The 26,212-nt window shown below is 37.4% G+C and overlaps 1 protein-coding gene across 1 annotated transcript in view; it reads right to left on the reverse strand.

Annotated features, from left to right (window-relative positions):
• HFM1 (helicase for meiosis 1) overlaps positions 1-26,212 on the reverse strand; it is a 140,519-nt gene that overhangs the window by 84,898 nt on the left and 29,409 nt on the right. Inside the window, exons 4-14 of the mRNA XM_078156573.1 lie at positions 19,878-20,196; positions 16,067-16,332; positions 15,772-15,819; positions 5,524-5,594; positions 5,101-5,233; positions 4,291-4,442; positions 3,577-3,654; positions 3,203-3,361; positions 2,646-2,846; positions 2,470-2,558; positions 2,135-2,178 (exon numbers count right to left, since the gene is read on the reverse strand). Coding sequence (XP_078012699.1) covers positions 2,135-2,178; positions 2,470-2,558; positions 2,646-2,846; positions 3,203-3,361; positions 3,577-3,654; positions 4,291-4,442; positions 5,101-5,233; positions 5,524-5,594; positions 15,772-15,819; positions 16,067-16,332; positions 19,878-20,196 — 1,560 coding nt within the window. The remainder of the gene's footprint in view (positions 1-2,134; positions 2,179-2,469; positions 2,559-2,645; positions 2,847-3,202; positions 3,362-3,576; positions 3,655-4,290; positions 4,443-5,100; positions 5,234-5,523; positions 5,595-15,771; positions 15,820-16,066; positions 16,333-19,877; positions 20,197-26,212) is intronic.

Raw genomic sequence — 26,212 nt, forward strand, 5'->3', positions numbered from 1 at the left:
GGACTGCATTATTAGAAAATGACAGTGAAAGGGCAAATCTGGTTCAAATGGAACAGGATAGATAATAAGAGAAACAGAATATGACTGTGAAAATTAAGAAGATATACTCATGTGAGAAAATTCAGAAACCAGAAGGCAGAAACACAGTAGGACACATTTGGATAACTATCAACAGAAACAATATTGTCACTGGAGTACAAAGACAGACTGTACAGAAAGAAAACATAGATGAGGAATTTGGGAAATGGATCACAAGCCTGGTAGTTATAGAACAATGCAACTATGCAGATATCTGCTAGAGTTCTCTTGCCCTCCAAAGAAGAACAACTAATAATCCCTTCTTTTATTTTAATGACAATTTCATAATTCGAAAGTACCAACAAGGAGAATGTCTATTCCAGATCTGATCCTTAACAACAAAGAAGAATGGATTGCTGAAACAGAAATGATGGAAACCTTGCAGCAAAGTGAACGCTCAAACTTAGAACTTGTAATGTGGAGGGAAAAAAGTTAGGGAAATGACAAGCACCATAGATCTGGGGAAAGAAGCTTTCAAAGTCTTCAGAGGAAGTCTAGGTAGGATCCCATGATTTCACATCCTACAGTTAAAAAACAGCCCATGAAGGAAAGAAAGCTCTTAAAGATGAAATTTTGAAGATATAAGATATCAGTCCCAAAGAGGAAGATAGATGAGAGTTGTCTAAAGAGATCAACAGAAATATATAAACAAATCAATGAACAAATTTCTAAAAAGACTTACAGAAAATGGAAGCAAGAGTAACTAGTGGAGGATAAATGCAAAAGTATAGCTTAGCCCTATCAGAATATTCTGAGTTTGAGCTCAGAATAAGCTGAACCTGGTAAAGGATGTTAAGAACAACAAAAGGCCATGTTTGGAATCATCCTTAAATTTCAATCTCCCTCTGCCCCTCCTCTATTTCCCCCCAAATAAAATCAGTTGCCAAATCTTATTGATTCTACTTTCACAACATCTCTCATGTCTGTCATTTTTCTCTACTCACATAGCCATGATCGTAATTCAAACCCTCATCACCTCTTGCAGGTACTAATACAAAAGCATCCTAACTGTCAGTAAGTCAATAAACATTTATTAAATACCTGTTATGTGTCAGGCAGCATGCTAATAGCTAGGGATACAAAGAAAGGTAAATGACAGTCCGTTCTCTCAAGGAGCTCAGAGTATCATGGGGGAGACAACATGCAAACAACTACGTACAAACAAGATACATACAGGAGAAACTGGAGATAATCAACAGAGGGAAAGCACTAGCACTGAGGAGGATTGGGAAAGGCTTCCTATAAAAGGTGGAATTTTAGCTGGGACTTGAAGGAAGTCAGGGAATACAGGAAGCAAAGATGAATAGGGTAAGAATTTTAGGAGGAAAGGACAGCAAGTAAAAATGCCCAGTAGGGAGATGGAAGTCTGGTCATTAATGTTTGATACTGATTTGGAAGGAGGTCTCTAGAAGAATGCTTTAAGGATATGTGCTTGGATGTGAGCTGCTTAACATTTGTATTAATTATTTAGACAAAGGCATAAAAGGCACATGTATCAAATCTGGATATTACGCGTCATTAACACATTAAATAATAGTTACGACCCAAAAAGACACTGAGAGGCTAAAATGTGGAGCCAAGCTAATGAGATGAAACTTGATAGAAATAAATGCAAAGTCTCATCTATAGATTCAAAAAACCATCTTCACGTGTACAAGATGGGAGAGACACAACCAGAGAGCAATTTGTCTTAAAGATTTGAATACAAGTTCAGTATGTCACCAACATGCTATGATAGCCAAAAAAGTCAATGAGATCTTAAGCTGCCTTTAAAAAAGGCCTCATATTTATCAGTAGGGTTAAAATAGCCCTGTTCTCCTCTTTGCAGTGGTCTTCCTACAAAGTTATAGAGAGGCAAATTTAGTGTTGATATAAGAAAAAACTTCCTAAGAATCAGAGCTTTCCAAAAGTGTCATAGAAAGCCTTGGGAGATGGTGGGATCTCCTTCCTTAGAGGTCTTCACGCATAAAACAGATAACCATATATCTGTTCAAGTACAGATGAGCCCAAGGCCCTGCCAACTACGAGACTGCAATTCTCTGAATTTTAGACTTACCTCTCAGTTTGGAATCTCTTATGGAATGTGTATAGTTTTGTAACCTACATAAGAAAAGATACCATAAAATCATTAGGATTTCCACTCACAGGATCATCAGAATATTATAAAAATTATTTTTATGAGTTATCTTAGAATCTGGCAGACATCTATCAAATTATTTGCCCAAATAATGAATAAAAACTATAATTGAAAAAAGAGAACGATAATATTTCATGTAAAGGCAGCGGCAACCAACCCAGAAGGTAGGTGTGTTCCTAGGGGAAGGTTACAATGATGAAAGACTTGCCAACTCAGGCCACAGATCATTTTTAGCATTGTAATGAAAAGAATACCTTTGTTTCTGTTCCACTGTCATGACAAACTTAGCATTTTTTGAGAGAACTGAAGCTGCTTGCTGCACCCCTTTCCTTGTGGCACAAAACTGCAAATGAATGCATCATAATTTTTGACATTAATTGTGGTGAAGAATAGAAATCCATTAAAAAATAAACAACAAGTGACTTCATACCACAAGTGTCGGTTTCTGATTGGAGTAGGTCTGTATGACACTGGCAACTTTGTAGTTGAGGGATAAATCAAACTTAAACTCATTCTGGTTACCACTCCACGGAAATCCAAGTACGACTTTGTGCAGTTTCACTGGCCTGTGATTCTCATCAATTTTCAAGCACTTAGCAGGCCTCTTGCCATCTGAAAGCCATTCGGCAATCTACAAATAACAAAAAGAAACAAAAATAAAAATCATAGCGTAGTAGTCATTGTGTGACCCTAGACAAGTCACTTATCCTCTCAGGGTCTCCAAGAAACTCTCTCAGATTGTAATGAAATCATAGGTCTAGCTTAAAAAAAAAGTTTACCAAGTACCTTAAATAACCACCTTTGAGGTAGGTACCGTGTGCACAGTCCTCCCCATTTTACAGACAAGAAAATGTAAGCTTAGAATTTTCATTCTTCTCCAAGAGAACTGATTTTTAAATTATGCACTGTACATAATACAGAACAGTTCACTAGCACTGTTTTATAGCTATTAAATCACAAAAAGAAATTGTTAAAGTCGTCACTTACATCTTCCACATTTGGAATTGTTGCAGACACAGCCACAAATCTCACCAGCATAGCAGCATTGGAATGTTCTGGGATTTGAGATAAAGAAGACATAGTTTTCATCCGACTGACCACAACTTCAAGAGTTGGACCACGATTTTCATCTTTCACAACATGTACCTAACCAAGAAAGCAAGGCACAATCAATGATTTCGAAATTGTTTAGCTTCCCATAGTATCACAGTTTAAGTCCAAGAAGTCGTTCATCCTTGAGTAAATCTGCATAATTGCCACTTGTAGACACAGAGGCTGTGTTTGACAATATCTGATTCTTCCCTTCTTGTCAGGATCCTCCTTTTACCTCTCAATCGAGAAGTGAATGATGGATTCTATACCTCATCAATGAGGAACAGTCGTACCAACTGGACCAAAGAGTTGTCTCTCCATTTCCTAGTCATGCTATCCCATTTTTCCTGGAAAAAATCATTTGAAATATACTAATATAGCAATTATAATAAACATAATAAATTACAAAGACATCACAGGATTTTGTGAGACAAAATGTTTTAAAGCTAGTTAATGGTATATCTCTTATCCTAAAAGTACCCTGAAAAGACAAATCATGATTTAAGGAGTTTAAACTAGTCTAGCAAACAGATTTAAAACAATCTATACCTCCTCACTTTTTTTAGTTTGCCCATAAAATTGTCAGTGCCCCACCTAGTAGTACCTTTAATTCTGTCTTGTCAAACTATACCAAGTCTTTCTATGACATCAAGGCTAGTTCGAACTAAAAAGAACACAGCAGGTATATTAACAAACAAATCTACATAAAGAAAACACAAAAGAGAGGGAAATTTATTAAATCTATTAGGCTTGTCACTTAAGAGATTTTGGCTGTTTTTAAAACTTGTAAATACTGTAGGTAACTTTCTGTGGTATTTATTTTTTAGGCTATGCCAAATATTTCTGATCCTAAGTTTGTGTTAATTTAGTGTACTGGTAGATAACAACAAAGTACTTTTTTCTATGACCTATTCTTTACGGAGTAAAGTAAAATCCATCTGTCTAACAGAACAAATGATAAATAAATTCTAAAGAATACTTACTGGGGTCGTCATAAGAATATGGGCACGCTGAATCTCAAACAGGTCGTCCATGGCTGTATCTCCAGTTAGTTCTTTACAAGTCAACCCTACGGGTCCAAATTTTTTTTGCCAGTCATCAAAGCGCTGACTACACAAAGCTTTTATTGGTGCCACTATAATAGAATAGAGAATTCTTAATTTTAAGACTTAATGCACTCTTCTTGAGCATGCTTGACTATGATGACTAAACTGATCAAAAAATATATATCCAAGAATGTAAGGCTGCCTAGATTCCAGTTGAAAGCAGTAAAATTGTAATATATTCATTTTTTCCTTTAGGCAATTGGGGTTAAGTGACTTGCCCAGGGTCACATGGCTAACAAGTATCAAGAGTTTGGTCTGAGTCTGAGACCAGATTTGAACTCAGGTCCTTCTGACTTCAGGGCTGGTGCTCGATCCACTGCGCCACCTAACCGCCCCTATTATATTAATTTTCTATGTTCATTTTTAAAACCATAAAGTTCCACTTCTCAAATTGTCTTAGTTTCTTTTTCAATTTATAACCCTGAAAAGTCTATAATGAAACTAAAGTCACAATCAACTCATACGCTATTAGGAAAGAATGGAAGGGACCTTGGTTCCTCCATTTCCTGCTTCTGTAGAGATGGAGAACAGTTAATAGTATACAGAGGATAACATGATATATTCTTTGATATTTTATGAAGGAAAAACAAAATGGTGTTATTACATGCTGAAGATATAATTTTTATTTCACTTCTATTTTACTGCTATTAGCTAATGGTTAGTTTATACAAGAGACAACATACTTACTGTAAACAATTTTAATATTCAACCAGGGTAGTGGAACTTCCATTAATAATCTTGTTATAGCAAGTTCAAATATTACTGTTTTCCCAGAACCAGTTGGAGCACAAACTACGAAATTCCTATCTGTATAAAGAAGCTAGAGACACATTTCAAACATTTTTAAAAATACATTGGGACTTTAAAATACAGTATCAATTTTTAATGAAAAGTAAATTACAAACCTTTTAAAATATTAAAATTGAGAACTTGCATGACATGAAATAATCATTAGCATTTAATATATTAACATTAACAATGTTTTCATCATGTTTTTATGAGAAAAAGATATGAAAAAGGAACAGAAATCATCCCCTATTCTCAAGTATAATATAAATAAATTCATTGAATATAAATCAATAATCATTGAATTAAAAATCTCATACTTACATCATCCAAAGCTTTAGACTGTATATAGTTGAAATACGGAAATTCTTTGAAAATGCTTCTAAATTGTGCAGCTTAAGATAATATCAAGGAGTTAATGAATCACAGAAACTTAGAATGGGAAGGTACCCAAAACAATGCATTCCAGATACAGGGGAGTCACCAAAACACATCTAAAAAATCCCTGACATGTAGTTAGTAGTGTTGGTTTGAACATCTACCTCACTAAGACTGCCTGTTTCCTGGATAGTTCTAATTGTCACAAAGTTCATTCATGTATTCAACAAGCATTTGAGCAATTACTCCATTCAAAGCATTAGGCTGGGTGCTAGAAATAGAAAGAAGAATGTGACACAGATTTTGCTCTTTTAAAAAAGTTTACAATCTAAGGACACAAAAGAAATATACACAAACAATGATGACATAAATGTTAGGGAAGCAAGTGCAAAGAAAAGGTCCAGGAAAAGGTCCATGAGAAATTTAAAGACAGAAAGATCATTTTTACTTGGAAGGGTAGGAATAAAGGTTTTCCAAAGGAGAAAAATATGATTTTAATACCCATTTTATGAGAATTACCTACATAGGCATCAAAAGCATCCTTGATAAAGAGATGAGAAAAAAAAAGTTTTTCTCAATTACATGTCGAGACAGTCTTTAAACTACTTAACAGAGATAACTTTGTTCAATCACCTTCTGATTATTATTATCAAGTGAGACATAAGCTCCCCAAAGATATTTGCCATTGTTGAAGAAGACGTACTGAAGAGAGTCTAAATAGAGGAAAGATTGTCTACGGATGTCGAGGACCTCCAGATCACCCTGTTTGGAGATGATCTTCATGCTTATTTCATCAAGCCCTAGAGCAGTGCAGACACTTCTAAATGAGATCCATAATCATTCAAAGGAGTTTGGCCTAACTATCCAGATTGGAAAAGACAAGAGGGTAAGGAATACAAACAAAAGACTTAGTCCACCAGTATTTTTTGGGGGGGGGCAATACACTATGCATGGAAAATGAAGGCTGGACTGTCTTTGGGAAATTGCGTAGTGCTTTTAAGGATACTTAGTTAATTCCTTAAATAAAGGCTCCTCTTTTTAACACCAATATTCTTTCAGTGGTGTTATATAGCTGAATCACAGGACACCATAATTTCCAAAGCATTAACTCCAAAGGACAATGGAGAGGCAAGTGGTGAGTATGAGTAGGCTCTTAACATATGACCAACCGAGGAGTGGCATAAAGAATGTGATCAGAGGAATGCATGCACGTCACCAAAAAAAGGTGGGTTGGTCATATGGTAAAACTGATGGATGAACAGCTCAGGTTCTCCAGTGCTACATGCAACAATGTTAAAATAACCAGAAAAGGGCCTCCAGCCACTGGGTAGAATCCCTATAGAGAAGTTATAGAACATGGATGGACTGGAATTGTACAAGATACTACATCCCAGATAGACTATGTTCTGCATTGTTGTAATGAATACACATTTATTAAATACTATGTGCCAAGTACTATGCTAAGCATTGGGAATACAAATATAAAAGTGAAGACGGTCCCTGCCCTCAAGGAGCTTACATTTGAATATGGGGAAAGAATAAAAATGGGAAGTAGTGGACAGCGAAGAAATCACAAGAAGAGTAGGTGGAACAACAGCGCAGCTTTTGACATACCCTTTTCAGAGATCAATCACAGTATTGATTTTATTATAGTTCTCAGAGCAAAAATTAGAAAGGTTAAGGGTGCTAGGAGAAAGTACGATGGGACAGCTGATGCCAAGGAGTTCAGAGCTGAGTGGCTTGATTCCCTCCAGGGATGGTCTCTGGAAGATTAAACAGCAGCAAAAGGGCAGAAAATGACTAGGGTGAAGATGAGGCTCAATTCCCTACTGATTTTTTCCAATTTACGCTTTATTTCACTTGCTTGGGTACAGTCATATGCATATTGTATAAACATCAACCTAGGAACTTGAAAGCAAGGACTGTCTTTTGCTTTTCTTTGTATCCTCAGAGTAGGATACATAGTAGGCACATAGTGCACATAGTAGGCACTTAATAAATGTTTATTGACTGACTGACCTGTTTTCTTGTTTGATTTAACTGAAACTTCTCTCTTTCATTTTGGAAACTAGTCTGATAACCTAACCTGGTACCAATTTCTTAAAGAGATTACAGTAGCTAGTTAATTACACAAGTATATCAGCAACATAGGCAGCCAAAAAAAACTACCTGGGGGCTTTAATTATGCTATTTCATGTATATATTTAGCAAATTAACCACATTTCTGCCAAATTTGTTTAAATTGCTGCTGTGCAGACAGTAACAGAGTATTTGTACCAATGTGGAAATTTAATTTTGTGTCTGTCAATACAGCACCTTTTGAAAGAATCTAATTTTTTCCCCTCAAAATGTCTCTTTTCATATGAAATATTTATTTGTAACAAGGTCACAAGTGTGGACATCATGCTGGTTTTTCTCTCGTTAGGCAGTTCCATATCAATTTACATTCAGGAAAACTAATGTTTGCTTCAGACTAGATGAAGAATCAGTCTTCCCAGCTCAACAGAGAACTTGACTGCTAACATCATTTATTATCACTATCATCACTTGACACCACATTTTTGCTTTGGTTCAACAAACTCTCAGCGGTGTCACTGCAATTATATGTTATATCATGGGAAAAAGAAACTTCCACAGAACTGAAAATGACAAGAGTACTGTGGCAGGGCCACTCTGAAAAACCTAGCATTGTGGGGAGCATTCAGATACATTAAAATATTCAAAAAGGTTCTTAAGATGATTTCTGGCTCAAGTACTCTACAAAATCTGAAATTATATAAAACCCTTTCTATCTTTCCAACTTAAATATACACTTGGAAGTAATAAAGTATAGAAGTCCAGTGGCTTTGACAACAAATGGACTTTCTTTTAGGGAATAAATCAGTCTACACAGGTGTGGGTAACTGTGTTTTAAATAACAACAGGATTTTAATAAGAAAACTTGTTTCACCAAGGAAGTATATCACAAAAAATTTTCTTGAAGATCATTCTCTTCAAATTGCAACCTGTCTTTTTAATGAAAAACCTGAAGAAAAAAAATTTCTTTACTATCATACAGGTCATGAAACAGTCTATTGAAGTTAGCTGTTAATCTAAATCCAATGTCCCATTCTAATTCAGATGGCTAGTGAGAAGGGGGATGTACCACTGAATACTTGGTTTTTCACCTTTTCTAGATCTTTTGATAGATTTTAGGCATTAGTTATACGTTAAGTTTTATTTTATTAGTCAAATAAAAAATGAATGGGGTCACATTTCAGAAATGGCTGATGTAGGATTTGTTTTGCCAGATCATGCACTGAAAGCTTTATTTTTTGTTTCTTTTTCTTTCTTCCTTCTTTCCCTCCTTCCTTTTTTTTTTTTTTGCTGTGGGAGGGGCAGGGGGGTGTTGTCCTGGAAAGGGCAGGTCAATTTTTAAAGATAGCTGTTAATGGAAAAAAATTAAATGACAAAACAAAAAAAACTCCCAAGAGAAATTTCTTGCCACTAGAATTGTACTAAGTGTGTCCTAAGTAATGGCTTCTAGTACTTAATAAATTATTTACTCAAATGAATCCTATAAGCATAGTTCCTTCTATGGGGGCACTAAGTAAGATACATACAATTTTGAAGAAAGATACATCCTGTGGCACTAAAAGTTCCCTATCAAGTGGTTACACATTTACTTGAAGTTATATGTTTATTTTCTCTTTCATACCCATGTGACTTGGTTTCCAGGTGAAAGGAAAGGTCTGATGCCAATAAGAAGGGAAGAAGCATTGCCACCCTATATTGTCCCTGCTGGACAGGTATCATTACTATCTGCCTCCTTTCCTACTCAACGTGCCCAGAAACCAAGACCATCAACCATCCTGTATCCTACTATGATCAACTAAAACTTGAGGAAAGTCCTTCCTAAACTGTAGCACCTAGAACTTAATATAATACTCCAGAATAATCAGGTGGGGAACCTGTGATCTTGAGACCACATGTAGCCCTTTAGATCCTCAAGTCCAACTTTTACAGAACAAATCCAACTCCAACCCTAAAATACCTCTGACGCTGACTCTAATCCTAACCTTAACCCTCTGATTCTAACCCTAACACTTGGCCATCTCCAGTTATCCTGATTGATGTCTGGCCACTAGACCCAGATGGCTCTAGAGGAGAGAGGGAGGCCTGGTGACTTTGCACAGCCCTCCCTCCCTCAAATCAATTCATTTGCAAGTTATGTCATCATCTTCCTGATATCCTGGTCTTCTTCGAGAACAAAGGACAAACCACAACCACCACAACATTCTTGTTGGTAACTCTTGTAACTAACTACACCTGCAAATGACCTTTCTGATAAGCCTATTCACTGCTCTGGGCTCAGTCACTTGGGGTTCCTTTTCTTATGGTATAAAGCTTGCCTGTTCATCTGCCTTTGACTGGAGATTAACAGATTCCTGCAAAGTCCCAATTCAAATAGAAACTATCTTCACTGATCATCTTTGAGAGTCTCAAGTAGAAATTTAATTACTATCCCTTTTATACCTTTTCCTGTCTTTTCAATAAGATGAACATTTATAAAGTCTCTACTATGTACCAGGCACCATACTAAATGCTGGAGATACAATTTTTTAAAAGGCAGCCCCTGTCCTCAAGGAGCTTACAATCTAACGGGGGAAGACAGTGCACCAAAGGAAGCTGAAAATGAGGGTAGTGTGCCAGAGAGTACTCTGTGGGGGCACAATATAGATGATAGTGGAAGCCAAAACCAAGCAGAGCAGCTGCTGGCCACTGAAGAGATGGATGGAATTCTGAGCCCTCTATAAAGCGAGGCTATGGAAGGAGTTCTTTGCTCCGCCCTCCAATCAGAGAAGGAAAAGCAACCTTGTCCTCTCAGATATTCTCTTCTTTGGGGATTTTTGTGATATTGCTCTTGGTTTGCATGCTACCTTGGTTGTATGAACACACACACACACACACACACACACACACACACACACACACACACACACGTATATCATACGCCTTGGCCATGGGTGTATTCCAGGGCTCAGTCCTGACACTATTCTCTTTTTTCTCTACATTCTTTTCCTTATTTTTTTTTTCAATCAGCAAAAATCCACCATTTCTACCACTACACAAGTGAAAAAGTAAGAAAACAAACCCCCTGCTATATACAGGTACAGTCAAGCAAAACAAAGTGCTGCACTGGTCATGTTGAAAAATAAATATGTCCTGTTCTTCACTCTGAGTATTTTGCTTCTCTATGAGGAAACGGGCAGCATGTTTCATCTTCAGTCCTCTGGAATCAAGATTGGTCATTATGCTAATCCAAGTTCTGAAGTTTGTCAAAGTTGCCTTTATAATATTTTTGTCATTTTACAAATCGTTTAAATTTTACTCACTTTACTCTGTTCATACAAGTCTTCCTAGGTTTCTCTGAAACCATCTCCTTCATCATTTCTTTCTTTTTTTTTTTAAATGAGGCAATTGGGTTAAGTGACTTGCCCAGAGTCACACAGCTAGGAAGTATTATGTGTCTAAGACCGGATTTGAACTCAGGTCCTCCTGACTCCAGGGCCAGTGCTCTATCCACTGCGCCACCTAGCTGCCCCTCCTTCATCATTTCTTACAGCACAATAGTATACCATCCTATTTGTACTGTAACTTGTTTAATCGCAATTGACGGATACCCCCTCATTTTCCAATTCGTTGCCACTGCAAAAAGAGCTATGGATATTTTTGTACATCCTTAGGACTAATCCTTCCCTTATTCCATTCTTTCTCTAACCCTCCTTACTACATTCTCTTTCCTATTTTCCTACTGATGAAATGTATTTCTGTATCCAACTATATATATGTATACATATATTTGTAAATATAATATGTATATTTTCCTTCCTTTGAACAGTTTAGATGAGAGTGAAGTTGAAATGTCTGTCACCTTCCCACCCCTTCCTCTTTTTTGCATAGACTTCTACTTGCCCACCTCAATTACATGAGATAATTTTCCCTAATCTTTCTCCTTTTCCTCCTAATGTATTTCCCCTCCCCTCCCTTTCCATTCTTCTTTTAAGATCATCAAGACAGAATAGAACTGTTTCCAGGCCTTCTAAGAGACTTCCTCTATGATACCTCATTAAGATAGGATTCTCCCTAGATTAGACCATGTCCAGTTTATCCTTGTAGGCCTTTACTATTGTTTGCTCATGTTTACCTCTGGCGTTTTTATCATGAATGAAGTCCTCTGTCTCATTAAAGATCCATTTTCCCCCCTGTAGGATTATACTCTTTTTTTTTTCTGAGTAAGTTATTTTTTGTTTGTAAGCCTACATTCTTTGCCTTCTGGAATACTTTATTTCAAGCTCTCTTCTCCTTTAAAGTGCTGGCTGCTAAATCGTGGGCGATCCTGACTGTGGCTCCTTGATACTTGAATTCTGCCTTTCTGGCTACTTGCAATACTTTTTCTTTAACCTAGAAGCTCTGGGAAGTGGCTAGCATGTTCTCAGGAGTCTTCATTTTAAGGTTTCTTTCAAAAGGTTGTTTCAGAACCCTCTGGTTCTAAGAGATAATGGCAGTTTTCTTGAAATATGAAATTTAGGCTCTTTTTTAGGGGGTTATGGCTTTCAAGTAGTCTAACGATTCTTAAATTACCTCTTCACAATCTGTTTTCCAGGTCAATTGTTTTTGGTGAGATACTTCACATTTTTTCCCTATTTTTTCAGTCTTTTGGCTTTAATATTTCTTTTTTCTTTTTTTTTTTTTGATGGGGAGGCAATCCAGATTAAGTGATTTGCTCAGAGTCACACAGCTAGTAAGTGTCTGAGGACAGATTTTAATTCAGGTCCTCCTGATTCCAAGACTGGTGCTCTATCCACTGCACCACCTAGCTGCCTCTTGTCCCATGGAATTATTACTTCTATTTGGTCCATTCTAATTTTTAGAGAGTTTGCTTGGGCAAAGTTCTGTGCCTCTTGTGCTGAGCTGTTAATTCCCTTTCCAGTTCTTTCTTCTATATGTCATTTCTTTTTTTTAAATTTTATTTTATTCTGAACTTAAGAAATAAAACAAGCATTTCCATAACACAGAATAGAAAAAAAGATGATTGTACATGAAACTGCAAATCTATTATGTACAACTTACTATTCCTTTTAAATATATAATAAAGTTATCATGTAACTTTATTTCTTCTTCTTTCTCCATCCCCCTGCCCTAGAGATGGCTATCATTAGACACAAATATGTATATATATGTATATCATATATATGTATGTATATATCTATATAAAAACATTCTATACATACTTCTTTTTAACAATTCGTTCTCTGGATGCAGATAGCATCTTCCTTCATATGTCCTTTGCAGTTAATTTGGATATTTATAATAGTCAAAATAACTTAGTCACTCAAAGATGTTCTGAAAACAATATTGCTATTACTGTATACAACATTCTCTTGGTTCTGTTCATTTTGTTCTTTATTTTGTGCAGGTCTATCCATGTTTTTCAAAGATCATCACGCTCATCATTTCATATAGTATAGCAGTATTCCATTATAATCATACACTACAACTTGTTCAGCCATTCCCCAAGCGATGGGCCTCCCCACAATTTCCAGTTCTTTGCCATCACAAAGAGAGCTGCTATAAATATTTTAGAACATATAGGTTCTCTTCCTTTTTCCCTAATCATTTTAGAAACAGACCTAGTAGCGATATTGCTGGGTCAAAGAGTATAGGCAGTTTAATAACTCTTTGGGCATAATTCCAAGTTGCTCTCCAAAATGGCTGGATCAGTTCACAGTTCCACCAAGAGTGAATTAGTGTCCCAATTCTTCCACATCCCCTTCAACATTTGTCACTTTCCCCTTCAATCATTTTAGCCAATCTGATAGGTGTAAAATGATATCTCAAGGTTGTTTTCATTTGCATTTCTCCAATCCATAATGATTTAGAGCATTTTTTCTTATTTCTATAAATTGTTTTGATATCTTCATCAGAAAACTGCTTGTTCATATCCTTTTACCATTTCTTAATTGGTGAATGACTCTTATTCTTGTAGATTTGACCCTTTATCTGAGAATGTCTATAATTCTTTTTTTCCAATTTTCTGCTTTCCTTCTGATCTTGGCTACACTTGTTTTATTTGTACAAAACCTTTTTAATTTAATGAAATTGAAATTATCCATTTTATACCTCACTTTGCTCTTGTTTATTCATAAATTTCAATGGACTGCTGCTGGATTCACCCATTTTGACAAGCTGGACAGCTTGAACTGCAGGCTCCATTTTGGTCTGGGATTTGTGCTACCATTATTCTTCAGGCTTCAGCCTGGGCTAGCGGCTGGAACCCTACTCTGCTTCTAGGGTTGGAGCCACACAGTTACTGCTTGCTTCTGAACTTGCTCCTCTTCTGGTACAAAGGCTAGGCCCATGACCACTCCTCACCTTGGACCACCCCCCAGGTGCAGGTCCCCTGTAACTGGGTAGTGAGAGACAGAACTGACGGATGCCCCTCGTTCTTTCACCATGCATAAGGTTAGTCCACTCTGTGGACTACATCTGGGACCTCCTCTTGCCCTGGTACATAACTTCACCTTGGGCTGGAGTGCACTACGAAGCAAGCTCCTTGCTAGATCCACCCCCAGGGTCTAGAGGCCTTCCAGTTTGTCTCCCTGTGCTGATCTGGCCAGGGGAAATGACTCATGATTTTTTCTTGGATTTAATTTAATTTTTGATTTAATCTGGCACATTTTATAGATCTGTCTGGAGAACTGCAGGGGCAGGGAAGGGAAGGGCAGCTTACTGTACTCACTACTCTGCCATCTTGGCTCTACTTCCTCTCTCCACTCTTATTTGTTGGCCTCATTAGTGCCCATGAGTTCAATTATTATCACTCTGCAGATGATTACCACATCTCCACATCCACTCTCCTAATCTCTGGTCCCAAATCACCAACTGCATATTGGACATTTAAAACTGGATTTCCTGCAGACATCTCAAACTCACAGTCTTTCCCTCAAAATCTACCCCTCTCTGGAGCTTCCCTATTTCTGTCATGGATACCACTAGCCTTTCAGTTGCCCAGATTCAGAACTGTGGTGTCATCCTCAACTCCCCACTCTCATTTATCCTACATATCTAATCAAGTGACAGATTTTGCCATTTCTATTTCAACCCTATCTCATGGGTCATGCACTCTTCCCCTTCTTATCTCTAGGATCGAATACAAACTCCTGTTTGGCATTGAAAGCTCACTGCTCACAACCTGGCCACATCCCATCTTTCCAGTCTCTTCATCATTACTCCTTTCATGAACTCTCCAGTCCATTCATATCAACCTACTCACTGTTCCTCTCACAAGACACCGCATTTCATGCCTCTCTGCCGTTGCATTGGCTGCTTCCCATGCTTGGCTCAACTACGCCTGCTAGAATCCATGTTTTCCTTCAAGACTCAGTTCAAACACCTCCTTCCACTTGAGACCTTTCTAGTCCCTTAGCTGCTATATTATCTGTCCTCCCACGGTTATCCAGTATCTGCTCTTCTACGTTCTGTATAAACATGCACGTACATCCCCACATATGGTGTGCATTTTGTCTCCCCTGTTAGAATTTCATATTTAACTATACGTAAGCTCTTCACAAGTGCACTAATTGGTGAACATGTCCATTAAGTTGCTCATGACAACAACTATGCCTTGAAGGCAGAAACTGCTTTTTGTCTTGTCTTTATATCCCCAGCACCTAGCACAGCGCCTGGTACACAGGAGGTGCTTAATAAATGCTTGCTGATTTACTAATTGGGTGGAGGTGGCCTTGGGTCCTGGAAAGCAGTACCAGCAGAGGAAGGCAATACCAGCTGGCAAGTTCTGCCCTGCGGAAAGGCAGTAGTATGATCCTGGCAACAGACCACGTCTATTTTCTAAAGACCAGCTTAGTACAGTACTTAAGTGCAAAGAGGATCACCACTAATGGCGGGGCGGGGCAGCACTTGGCACTGAATTCTTTGATCAGGCAAACTATATTCTAGAGAATCGTGCATACTGATAAAAATGCATCCCTCATCCACATAACCAGAAATATATGTCTGTGACCTACTACTTCTACTTCACAGTTATTTAAAAGTTTAAAGAAATAGGTACCCCAAGACACAAATGAAATAAAATGTTAAAAAATTATAATTTCATAAATTTTTTAATTGTTACTTTCCTCTCAAAAAGGATACGGATTTCTGTAACAGACTTCAAGGAACAGAAATCTTTTTCTGCAGTCCCTAAAATGGAAGAAAATCACAGATTTATATATGCAGAAGTGAATTTTTCCACATAGTAGATTAATAGATCATATAAATTCTTTCAAATGATTATTTTAATTATACAACCAAGCTAACAGGAAACAGGAAAATATAGAAAAATGTGCCACTATGGTGGCAACCTACTAAAACTACTAAATTTACCTGTAGTTCTCTATACTATTAAACTTAACTTTCTCAAAACAGTTACCAAATCACTTAAAATTACCTTGGATACCAAAAGACTCTGAAGCATTTGTTAAATTTTGTGCTCTGAAAATGGATTCTTCAACATCTGAAGCAAAGAGTGCATCTTTTGTAGTAAAGAGGTTAACATCTAAATATGGTGGCTTCTGCTTACTAACAGTATTCTTCCATAATTCCCCTTTGTTCATCTTAGTTTTAAGGTTGTCCACTGGGTCAATACGAAAATCCAAAGCAGGACCACCACTGCAACCTGCATTTCTATATGAACAGTTAGATGTTTTAAATAATCTAAAGAAAAACAAAAGATGTTTTCATGTACATGTATCCATATATAATTTGCCATTAGAGACTACATAAATCGAAAGTTATTCAACCAAGTAAGTTAATCTTTCTCCAAATATAACTGGGAATGTCTACAATGTGTATCATGTCCCTTGCCTTCACGAATACTGATTTGGACCCACTTCAATTCACTAAAGTTATCTGCAAATGACAGGACAGAAATCATTAGAAACATTCATAATATAGATTTTTTTAGCTAAGTAATTTTACTTAGTTGAAAAAATTCAGGTAAGTTACAAGGATGATCAGTAGATGAAGTTACCATTCTTGTCACTGAATGAAAAATGTTTATGTTAACAACTACTTCCTACCTACTCTGCAGCCATCTCATAATTAACGCAACATTCCTTAGCCCAGCAAATTGGGATTACACACTTAGAAAATGGGAAACAAAATAAACTAAGAATGTTTCAAAGACAATAATAATAAGGATGATAATAGTAATAATAATAATAGATGTGTACAATGTATAATGAACATGGAGACAGGTGGTGCAATGGATAGAGTGCTAGGCCTGGCTTCAAATCTGATCTCAAACAGGTCCTGTTTGAGTGACCCAGGGCAAGTCACTTAAACCTTGGTCTGCCTCAGTTTCCTCATCTGTAAAATGGGGATAATAACTGCAATTATCTCCCAGGGTTGATGTGAGGTTAAAATGAAATATCTGTAAAGCATGTGGACAGCTCAGGTCCAATGGTTCTGAGGTCCCTAATGTACAGATATGCGACAGAGGGCCCTAAAGATCCAGCACTCTCTGTCTCAAAGATCCAAGGGATTCTAACTCGAAGAGGTAGAAAGCAGAGAACTCAGGGTGGGGAGGGAGATCAATGAAGGTCAACCATCCCACTAAGAAGTATGGCAAGAAGCAGACCTTGGCCCTGGAACAAAGTCCCAAAGTTCCCAGTTCCTGGGGCTTCAGGAACTGAAGCCAGAGAGAGGAGTAAATCAAAGAAAATATGACCAGTATCAAAAATTATTGTAGACCTAGAGAGCTTTCCAAAGAAGAGGTAAGTGACTCCATAACAACTGCAAGCATAGACTCAGAGAAAAAAAAAAAAGGGTTTTCCCCCAAGAACTACACGAGTCCCTAGCACAGGGCTGGAACAAATTTGCTCTGTGCAGTTTGGATTCAGTCAAGGGCAACACTTGAGAACCTCAATGGCCATATGTGGCCTCTAGGCTGCAGGTTCTCCACCCCTGCCCTAGCAGAAATGAAGCAAGATATTAAAAAATGAAATAAAAGCTGCTGAGGAAAGAACTGGAAGGAGTTAATAAGCAGCTTAGAGAGAAAATACTCAGGAAGACCTGAGTTCAAATACTGCCTTTGGCATTCACTAGCTATGGGAGCCTTGGCAAATCATTAAACTTCTGCCTCAGTTTCTTCCTCTGTAAAATGTAGATATTAACAGCATCTGCTTCACAGTGTTGTTTAGAGGATAAAATAAAATGGATATGTAAAAAGCTTTGCAAATCTTAAAACACTACATAAATGCTAGCTAAAAAAAATTGAAAAGGATTGTATGGTGATGCAATATTTGCATTTTAATGGGGGAAAGGAGACATATGTTCCATATTCAAAACTTGAATGTCTTCAAAAGATATCAATGAAATTAAGAAAATTATAGGTCCTGGGGATAGACTGGTTCTAATCTGAAGGTTTTAAAAGGGGGGAAAAGTGAGAGTAAAAAGAATATACTTGAGTGGGTAGGAGGAAAAGGGACTGGAATTTATTTCTCATAATTGGAATATACGAAGTGTATACAAATATGGACTAAATGGTGGTTGGATCAGATGAACCTCACTCTTTTCTGAAACTAAGGAGAGTTGAACACACAGTTTGGTATAGAAATACATTAAAACCAATGGAAAAACTAACAAAAGGTAGCCTGGTTAAGAGGCAGGATAATAACTGAGAAGGAATAGCTGAAAGGAAAACAAAGTTTCCAATTCTGAGGGGGAAATTAAAAAGAAAAAATAAATAAAAGCAAAGAACTATGATTTAAAGGAGGTATTTGTCAGTTAGGGACTGGCTGAACAAATTGTGATATGTGACGTAATGGAACGTTATTGTCAAGTAAGAAAGAAGAAAGAGACGATTTCAGAGAGTTGTTAGTAGCAGGAACTGCTGCAGAGTGGAGTTAGAAACGCCAGGATTACAATTTATCCACAACAACGCCGTAAAGAAAAACAACTTTAAAAGACTGAAGAACTCTGATAAATGCGACGACAGGCCGCGTCTCCCGAGGCCCTGTGATGAAGGCCGCTAAGCGCCTCCTGTCCGCCGATTCAGGTGGCAGACCCGAGGGGCAGAGAGAAACACTCTCTGGAGATGACCGTTATCTAGGTTCACTTTGCTTGACGATGTTTATTTGTCACAAAGGCTGGTTCTTTCTTTCTTATTTTTCTTTTTAATTGGGGGTAGGAGCAGAAGCAGCGTTAGCAATAGTGATGCCAAAAGGGAGAGAGAGCCACTGAAACCTTTTTAAGGGAAAAGAATGAAATTCAGAATGAGCAGCACAGGCTTGAAAGTAATGTGTAAAATGTTCATATATATATATTTTTAAGCAAGTAGTATGAAATGAGATTTACAGTTCCATGTACAATCCTATGTGTGTTCTGCTGTGTAAATGGAGTTCAGAATTTTAAAACAATTTTTTTAAAATAAGGTGATGATGATCTCAAAGGCCCCTTCTACCAGTTATTCCTTCTAGCTTTAAACTAGTGGTAGAAAGTCTATCGTGCCAATGAAATTATGGATCTACCAAAATTAAACAGTTAAACAAGACTGACCTTCCTATTTCTGGAGCCACAAGTCATTAGGTATTACCTGAAAGAGGTGGTTAAAATGCATTGACACTGTGGCAGCGCAACTATAAGCCCTACTAGGGAAGCCCTTTTGAAAGGGAAATTGATAACTACATAGACACACCATTTTTCTTCAGCAAAAATAATATGGTGGGAAGAACAACGAATGAGAGTTTAGGAGACCTCATTTTGGGTACCGACTTACCACTAACTTTCTATATTAACTAGTAGACATCACCTTGCCTCTCTGGGCCTTAGAGGTGTCATCTGAAAAATGAAAGGGATTCCATTCTCAAGAGTTTTATGCATCACTAGGTTGATGATCTTAGATTTCTTCATCCAATCACAATCCTAGAAAGTGCAAGTACTAAGTCTAATAAGCTCAGCATGTATATACTCACAATGATTTTCATTTACCACTGAAGACATTTTTATTGACAGGTAAACATTAAAAATTATTTTGATTGTTTTAGTTAATGATTTTGGTACTTTTTAGCTATAGTGAGGAAAAGAAACAATAAATTACTCTACTACCCAGGTCATAATTTGACCTTCAAATGAACAGTGTCCATAGTGATTCTTGACCAGATTATACTATACCACCACCGTGTTGGAAAAGCATGTAAAAAAAACACACCATGATTCTAATAGTATTAAACTTTATACTTGACTAAAGTAACACGCACCTTTTTCGGAATGTTGAAGGAATAGTCTCACTTTTATCCTCTTCTGAGGAGTCAAGGAATATTCTGTCACCTGAAACAATACTTTCAGTTGGCTCTACAGGCCCAATGTGATTTTGGTACTGATGTACAGAACCGTAACTCAGCTTGGAAGGACCAGCTGGCAAATAGTCCTTATCTGTCATTCCTAAGTTTAGCTTCGTTTCTCTGCTTTTGTTGGAGTAAAAATCAAACTGGAATTCATGTGTTGGTGATATACAGTTTGTAGCTTCATTAGGTATCTTCAAATGTGAGGTAAACATTTCCTTATTCTTTGTTTGTTCTACAAAAAAGACATGTTATTACTAATTTTACCATATTTTCTCCAGAAAACCAACTTTAAAAAAAAATTAATTACAGGAAACTTTAATGAGAAAAATTCTTAAATAGTTAAATACAAGAGGAAGAAAACAAGAAGGGGTCCACGTTTATGGTACTTATTATTGTCATTATCATATTTTAATAAGAATGACATTAATAATAATAATGCTACCTCTGTCATCCTTTCAGCTACTACAGTTGTCCCAACTTTCAGTGAGCCTATAGAAGAGGAACTTACATCCCAATACCTTTATTCAATTACAGAAAGAAGGTATTTTTATCCATCTGAGAAACTGTCCACAAAATATTAAATATAAAAGAATAATAACAGAATAGCTGCTTGTCCCAGGCCCATGTCCACCTAAACTCCATCAAAACACGTGAGAAGAATGAGACAACGACAGCAATGATGAACAACAGCAATCACTACAAATTAGAGCACAATAGCCACTATACTGGGCATTAAAGTCAGGCCTAGATGTGCCTCTTGAGGAAGTGAAAACAGTATAGAAATGAACAAAAATGGGAAAATCAACTGCACGAGAACAAGTACAAACAAAGTTTGTGCTAGAGGCAACTAAATCTGAAGGATCTACCCGGGGGGAATCAAATTTCAAGGTATAAAAAGGAAGGGAAGATAACAAAGGAGTGGGAAAAATCTTAGCCCTCATTATTACCCCTGATCCTCAAAAGATAACTGAGAAACAATAACAATTAACCCAAATGCTTACTTTCCAATTTATATAAATTTTTTATGAAAATAATATACACATGGATTGAGAGAGTTCCTGAGGAAGGTATTATAACCAAACATAGGATTTTTTTTTTCTTCTTTTTATTTTAGAGGCAATTGGGGGGTTAAGTGACTTGCCCAGGGTCACACTGCTAGTCAGTGTCTGAATCAGGATTTGAACTCAGGTCCTGCTGACTCCAGGGTGGGTGTTCAGTCCACTGTACCACTTCCCCCCCCCATATAGGCTTTTCAAGCTAGACTATATAATACGCCACATCTTTACAATCACATGATTTAATGAAATGTGTAAGGAATGTCTAGGGCAGCAAAGCAGCCCAGTGAATAAAGCACTGGTTCTGGAGTCAAGAACACGTGAGTTCAAATTCAGCCTTGGATACTTACTAGCTGTGTGATCCTGGGCAGGTCACTTAATCCTGCTTGCCTCAGTTTGCCTCCTCTGTAAAATGAGCTGGAGAAGGAAATGGCAAATCACTCCAATACCTTTGCCAAGAAAATCTTCAAAGGGGTCACAAAGAGTCAGATGTGACTAAAAAGGGACTCGACAACAACAAAGAAGAATGTCCAGTGCTTACTCTCTGTTGACTATAAAAATAATTTTTCTCGATAGGGCAAAACACTATTCGTATGTCAAAATGAAACAAAATTCTCTGAGAGATAAAATAGCAATAAGCTTGTTCAGTGATCATTATTATCAATCAGGACATAAAAAATGGAGATGTATGCTGAAGTGTTTGCCAGTTTCATGGCAGAGAACCACCAGGACAAAGTCCAGTGGAAGAAAGATTCTCTAAAGACGGGGAGGGCCTCCAGAAGTGCCTGTTTGTGGATGGCATTTTGCTGACTGCATCAAGCTCCGTCATACTGTAGAGTCTCCTAAACTAGACCCGTAATCACCCAAAAGTTTGGCTTCACTACCTACTCAGGAAAAACCAAGCGGATGCATATCTACTCTCCGGGCTTAAATCCGTAAATGGATGAAGAACCTATAGAACTCATCCATCAATTTATATGTGTGAATATATTTATAAATGTGTACGTATACATGTGTGTATGTGTATAAGAGGTATGTGTATCTACATATAAATGCAGGCAGCCTTGTGTTACTGCACTTCATTTCACTGTGCTTCACAGATACTGCATTTTTTACAAACTGAAGGTCTGTGGCAACCCTGTGTCAGGGAAGTCTATCAGTGCCATGTTTCTAACAGCATGTGCTCACATCATGTCTCTGTGTCACATTTTGGTAATTCTCACGATATTTCAAATTTTTTCACTATTTCGCTTTTCACTATTATTATTCTGTTATAGGTGATCTTTGATATTATTATTATTATAATTATTTTGGGGTACCACGAGCCACATCTATATAAGATGGCAAACTTAATTGATAAATGTATGTGTTCTGACTGCTTCATCAACCGACCTTTCCAGTCTCTCTCCTCTCCTGGGGCCTCCTTATTCCCTGAGACAGCAACAATATGGAAATTAGGGCAATTAGTAACCCTACAATGGCCTCTAAGTGTTCAAGTTAAAGGAACAGTCAATCGATGTGGCAAACTTCACTGTTGTCTTATCTTAAGAAATTGCCACAGTCACTCAAACCTTCAGCAACCGCTACCTGATCAATCAGCAGCCATCAACATCAAGGCAAGACCCTCCACCCAAAAAGATTACTTAATGAAGGCTCAGGTGATAGCTAACATTTTTTTAAGCAATGAAATGTTTTTAATTAACATATGTACATTTTTAAAAATAATACTACCGTATACTTAATAGACTAGAACATAGTATAAAGATAACTTTTATATGAAAAATCCTAAATAAAATAGCTAAAAGATTACAGCAATGTATTACAAAAATTACACATTATGTATGACCTAGCAGGATTTATGCCTGGAATGAATGGATGGTTTAACAAAAAGAAAACAATTAACATAACTGATTATATCAATAACAATGTTTTAAAAAATCATATGATTATATCAATAGATGCAGAACAGGCTTTGATAAAGTACAATACTCATTTCTACTAAAAACACTTGAAAGTATTGGCATAAATGGATTTTTCCTTAAATTCATAAGTATTTGCCTTAAACCATTAGCAAGCATTACTTGTAATAGGGATAAGCTAGAAGCTTTCCTAGTAGGATCAGGATGCTTACTTTCACCAAACAGTTTTTAATATAGATATTATCCTTCTACCTATGACAGGTTAGGCTCCTTGAAAGTCACTAAAAATCTAAATAACATAAATTATTTCTATAGGAAAATCACATTCAATGTTTTAATAGGAGGTTATGTACCTGATGGAGATCAGGTACCTGATGCCCAGGATTTAAAAGAATGAACACAAACATCATCTATAATTAACCAGTCAATGATATATTACATACCTATACAATTAGTACAAAGTTCTCCAAAATGTATCTATGAATCAAAAAGGGCAATATGGTATCACATAATGCCTTATTTAAAATTTAATGTCAAAGTTTTTATCTTAAAATATAGAAATATCTACATGAAATAATCCAAAGATCAACAGAATCAGAATCGTACACATAGTGATTATAAAACATATGAATAACATATACATGTGAATGTGTATACACACATATATATTTATGTAACAAAGCTACAGTAACTGAACATAGTGAACTGGAAAGGGACATACACAAAAGCTTGTTTTGTTCATTTTTAAAATTCATTTTGTCCTGTGTTATGGACTTTTGCTATAATGAATCAGAGAGCAAAGGGACAACCTCCTCAGCCACAGAATTCTTCATGGTGATTTTGAAAGGAATATTTGAATAAACGATGGGGGAAAACAAGAAAGAAAACCCCCCTCATCTACCACGGGGTGTGTGCCCCTTTCTCATTTCAGTCTAGAGCGCTTGGGTTTCCCTAGCACTGATCAAGCCCGCTGCTCTACTGTGGTTCTTGGGACTGTTTCCTCACCTGTAAGATGAAGAAGGGTTGGACTAAGCTGATTTCTAAGTACATCTAACAATTATGTTTTATGATACTAAAAATCACTGTAAATTTCCGTGCACCAAGTATAGGATTTGAGGGTTTGAGGCCAGAACCAATCTCCTCAAAACTCTAGGTATAGTATGTTCATGTGTAGGCTGCCTGCTATAAGTGCAAATAATAAAAAGATCTAACTGCAGAGGGTTATAAGTGAAAATCATTCTATCTGATAACTGTAAATTGAAGATTGTCTGCTCTGTAACATTTGAGAGACATGTACGGAACAGTTGTGTTCCTAAAAATAAGCTGCATTAAAACAAATTTCACCAAATTAAGCTTCATTTTTCACTGAATTTCATCAACAAATTAAAGATTTGCTTCACTTTAAAAAAACTGTCTCCAACGCAATGAAAAATCACACATAAGAATGTAACAAAACTTTCAAAAGCACATTGAAGGCATAAATTTCAAAAAAAGGCTGCAGTAGTACTCAAAACAATTTAAAAATACGAATGCAAACTAGGGTTTACCACTATAGTCCCAAATTGCAACAAAAAGTGTAAAAGTAACCAGAAGATACTTGAATAGGATATGCTAGAATGAAATTCATTTAGCTTATCTTGGCCTATTTCCTACTAGTCTATTGAAGGGGTTATGGCAGTGTCTAGTCAGCCAGCATTTATAAAGTAGCCCCTCCCTATTGCTAAACTCTGGGAATTCAAATAAAAGCAGAAAGAAACAGTTCCTTCCCTGAAGGAGCTTACATGCTAATGGGAGAAGACAAAGCATGAAAGGAAGCAGAAAAGAGGAGAAGAAGGTACCTGGTCAGGGTGGAGAAAGTCCCAAGTGCAACCTGAAGAAGAAGGAAACATGGCTGACCTGGGCACCCTCTTAAATGGGGATTCTGGGAAAAGTCAGCACGAGCTGCTTCAGGGACAGAGGATTCTTCAGACCCAGGTTCCTAATTCTCTGTGGAAGCTATAAGCTCTCAAAAGTTAATCTAAGCTGGGGTAAAGAAAAGATATTTCTTAAGAAGTTGTTGTTTGTCCTTTGTTTTCCAAGACCAACGACATCACGGGGTGATGTTTCGGAATTGGAGGTAAGTGAGGTGGAGCTGCACCGAGTCTCTCCTCCAGAGCTGTCAAAGTCCAGGGGCAAGACAAGTCAGGATGACTGGCACAGGATGGCCTTGACATCGTCAGTGACTGACCCAGCCCTACGCGCTGCAGGTGCCTTCATTACTGTTGGAACAAACTGTTCTCATCTGCCATTCTGCCAGGGAAAGTCTTCACATGCTCTAGGCAGACACCCACCTAACTCACCCACAGTTTGAGGCCTTTCAGTCGCCCTCAGCCTACGTTAGCCCATCCGCTGAGACAGTTAGCAGGATGTGGTGACTGTGCATACTACAGCTTCTTGGAGCTACAGGTGAGAGTTGGGAGAATCAGGTGGATACCGCAGGTGGGTAAGCAGCACTAAAAAGGGCTTGGCAAGACCTAACATCAGAGAGGCCCGTCCTCCTGAATGCCAAAGATAATGGAGGCCACTAGATGGTTCAGTGGATAGAGTATCAGGACTGGAATCAGGAAGACCTGAGTTCAAATCCAGCCTCGGACAGTTGTTAGCTGTGTGACCCTGGACAAGTCACTTAACCTCTCTTTGCTTTAATACACTGGAGAAGGAATAGCAAACCACTCCAGTATCTTTGTCAAGAAAACCCCATGCAGGGCCAGCTAGGTGGCACAGTGGATACAGCACTAGCCCTTAAGTCAAGAGGACGTGAGTTCAAATCTGGCCTCAGACCAAACACTTGACACGTACTAGCTGTGTGACCCTGGGCAAGTCACTTAACTCCAACTGCCTCACCAAAAAAAAGAAAAGAAAACTCCATGCAGTATGGTCCACTGGGTCATAGATAGTCAGATATGAGTGAACAACAACAAAGATAATAATTCAAAATACAGCAGTAAGATGGAAAAGAAATTAAAAAGAGTCTGGAAAGTCCTTAATTGGCTTGCCTGCAGACCAAAAAGGATGCGAGCTTCCTAGGTACAAGGGAAGCAATGAATATTTCACTCAGGCAGCAACTGTTTTAATGTATTTGGTTTTTATTCCTTTTGCTTCTAGAGTTACAAACAAACAATTCTACTGTTAAGACATGCTTATGTGATTATACTGCACTGAAACTCAGCAGGAAAGAGAAAGGGGACATTTCCTGATGGATGGGGGCACAAGCCACAAAAGTCTGGTTGTATAA

Source organism: Phascolarctos cinereus, unplaced genomic scaffold, assembly GCF_003287225.1.
Source record: "Phascolarctos cinereus isolate Bilbo 61053 unplaced genomic scaffold, phaCin_HiC Scaffold_5;HRSCAF=322, whole genome shotgun sequence".
NCBI lineage: Eukaryota > Metazoa > Chordata > Mammalia > Diprotodontia > Phascolarctidae > Phascolarctos > Phascolarctos cinereus.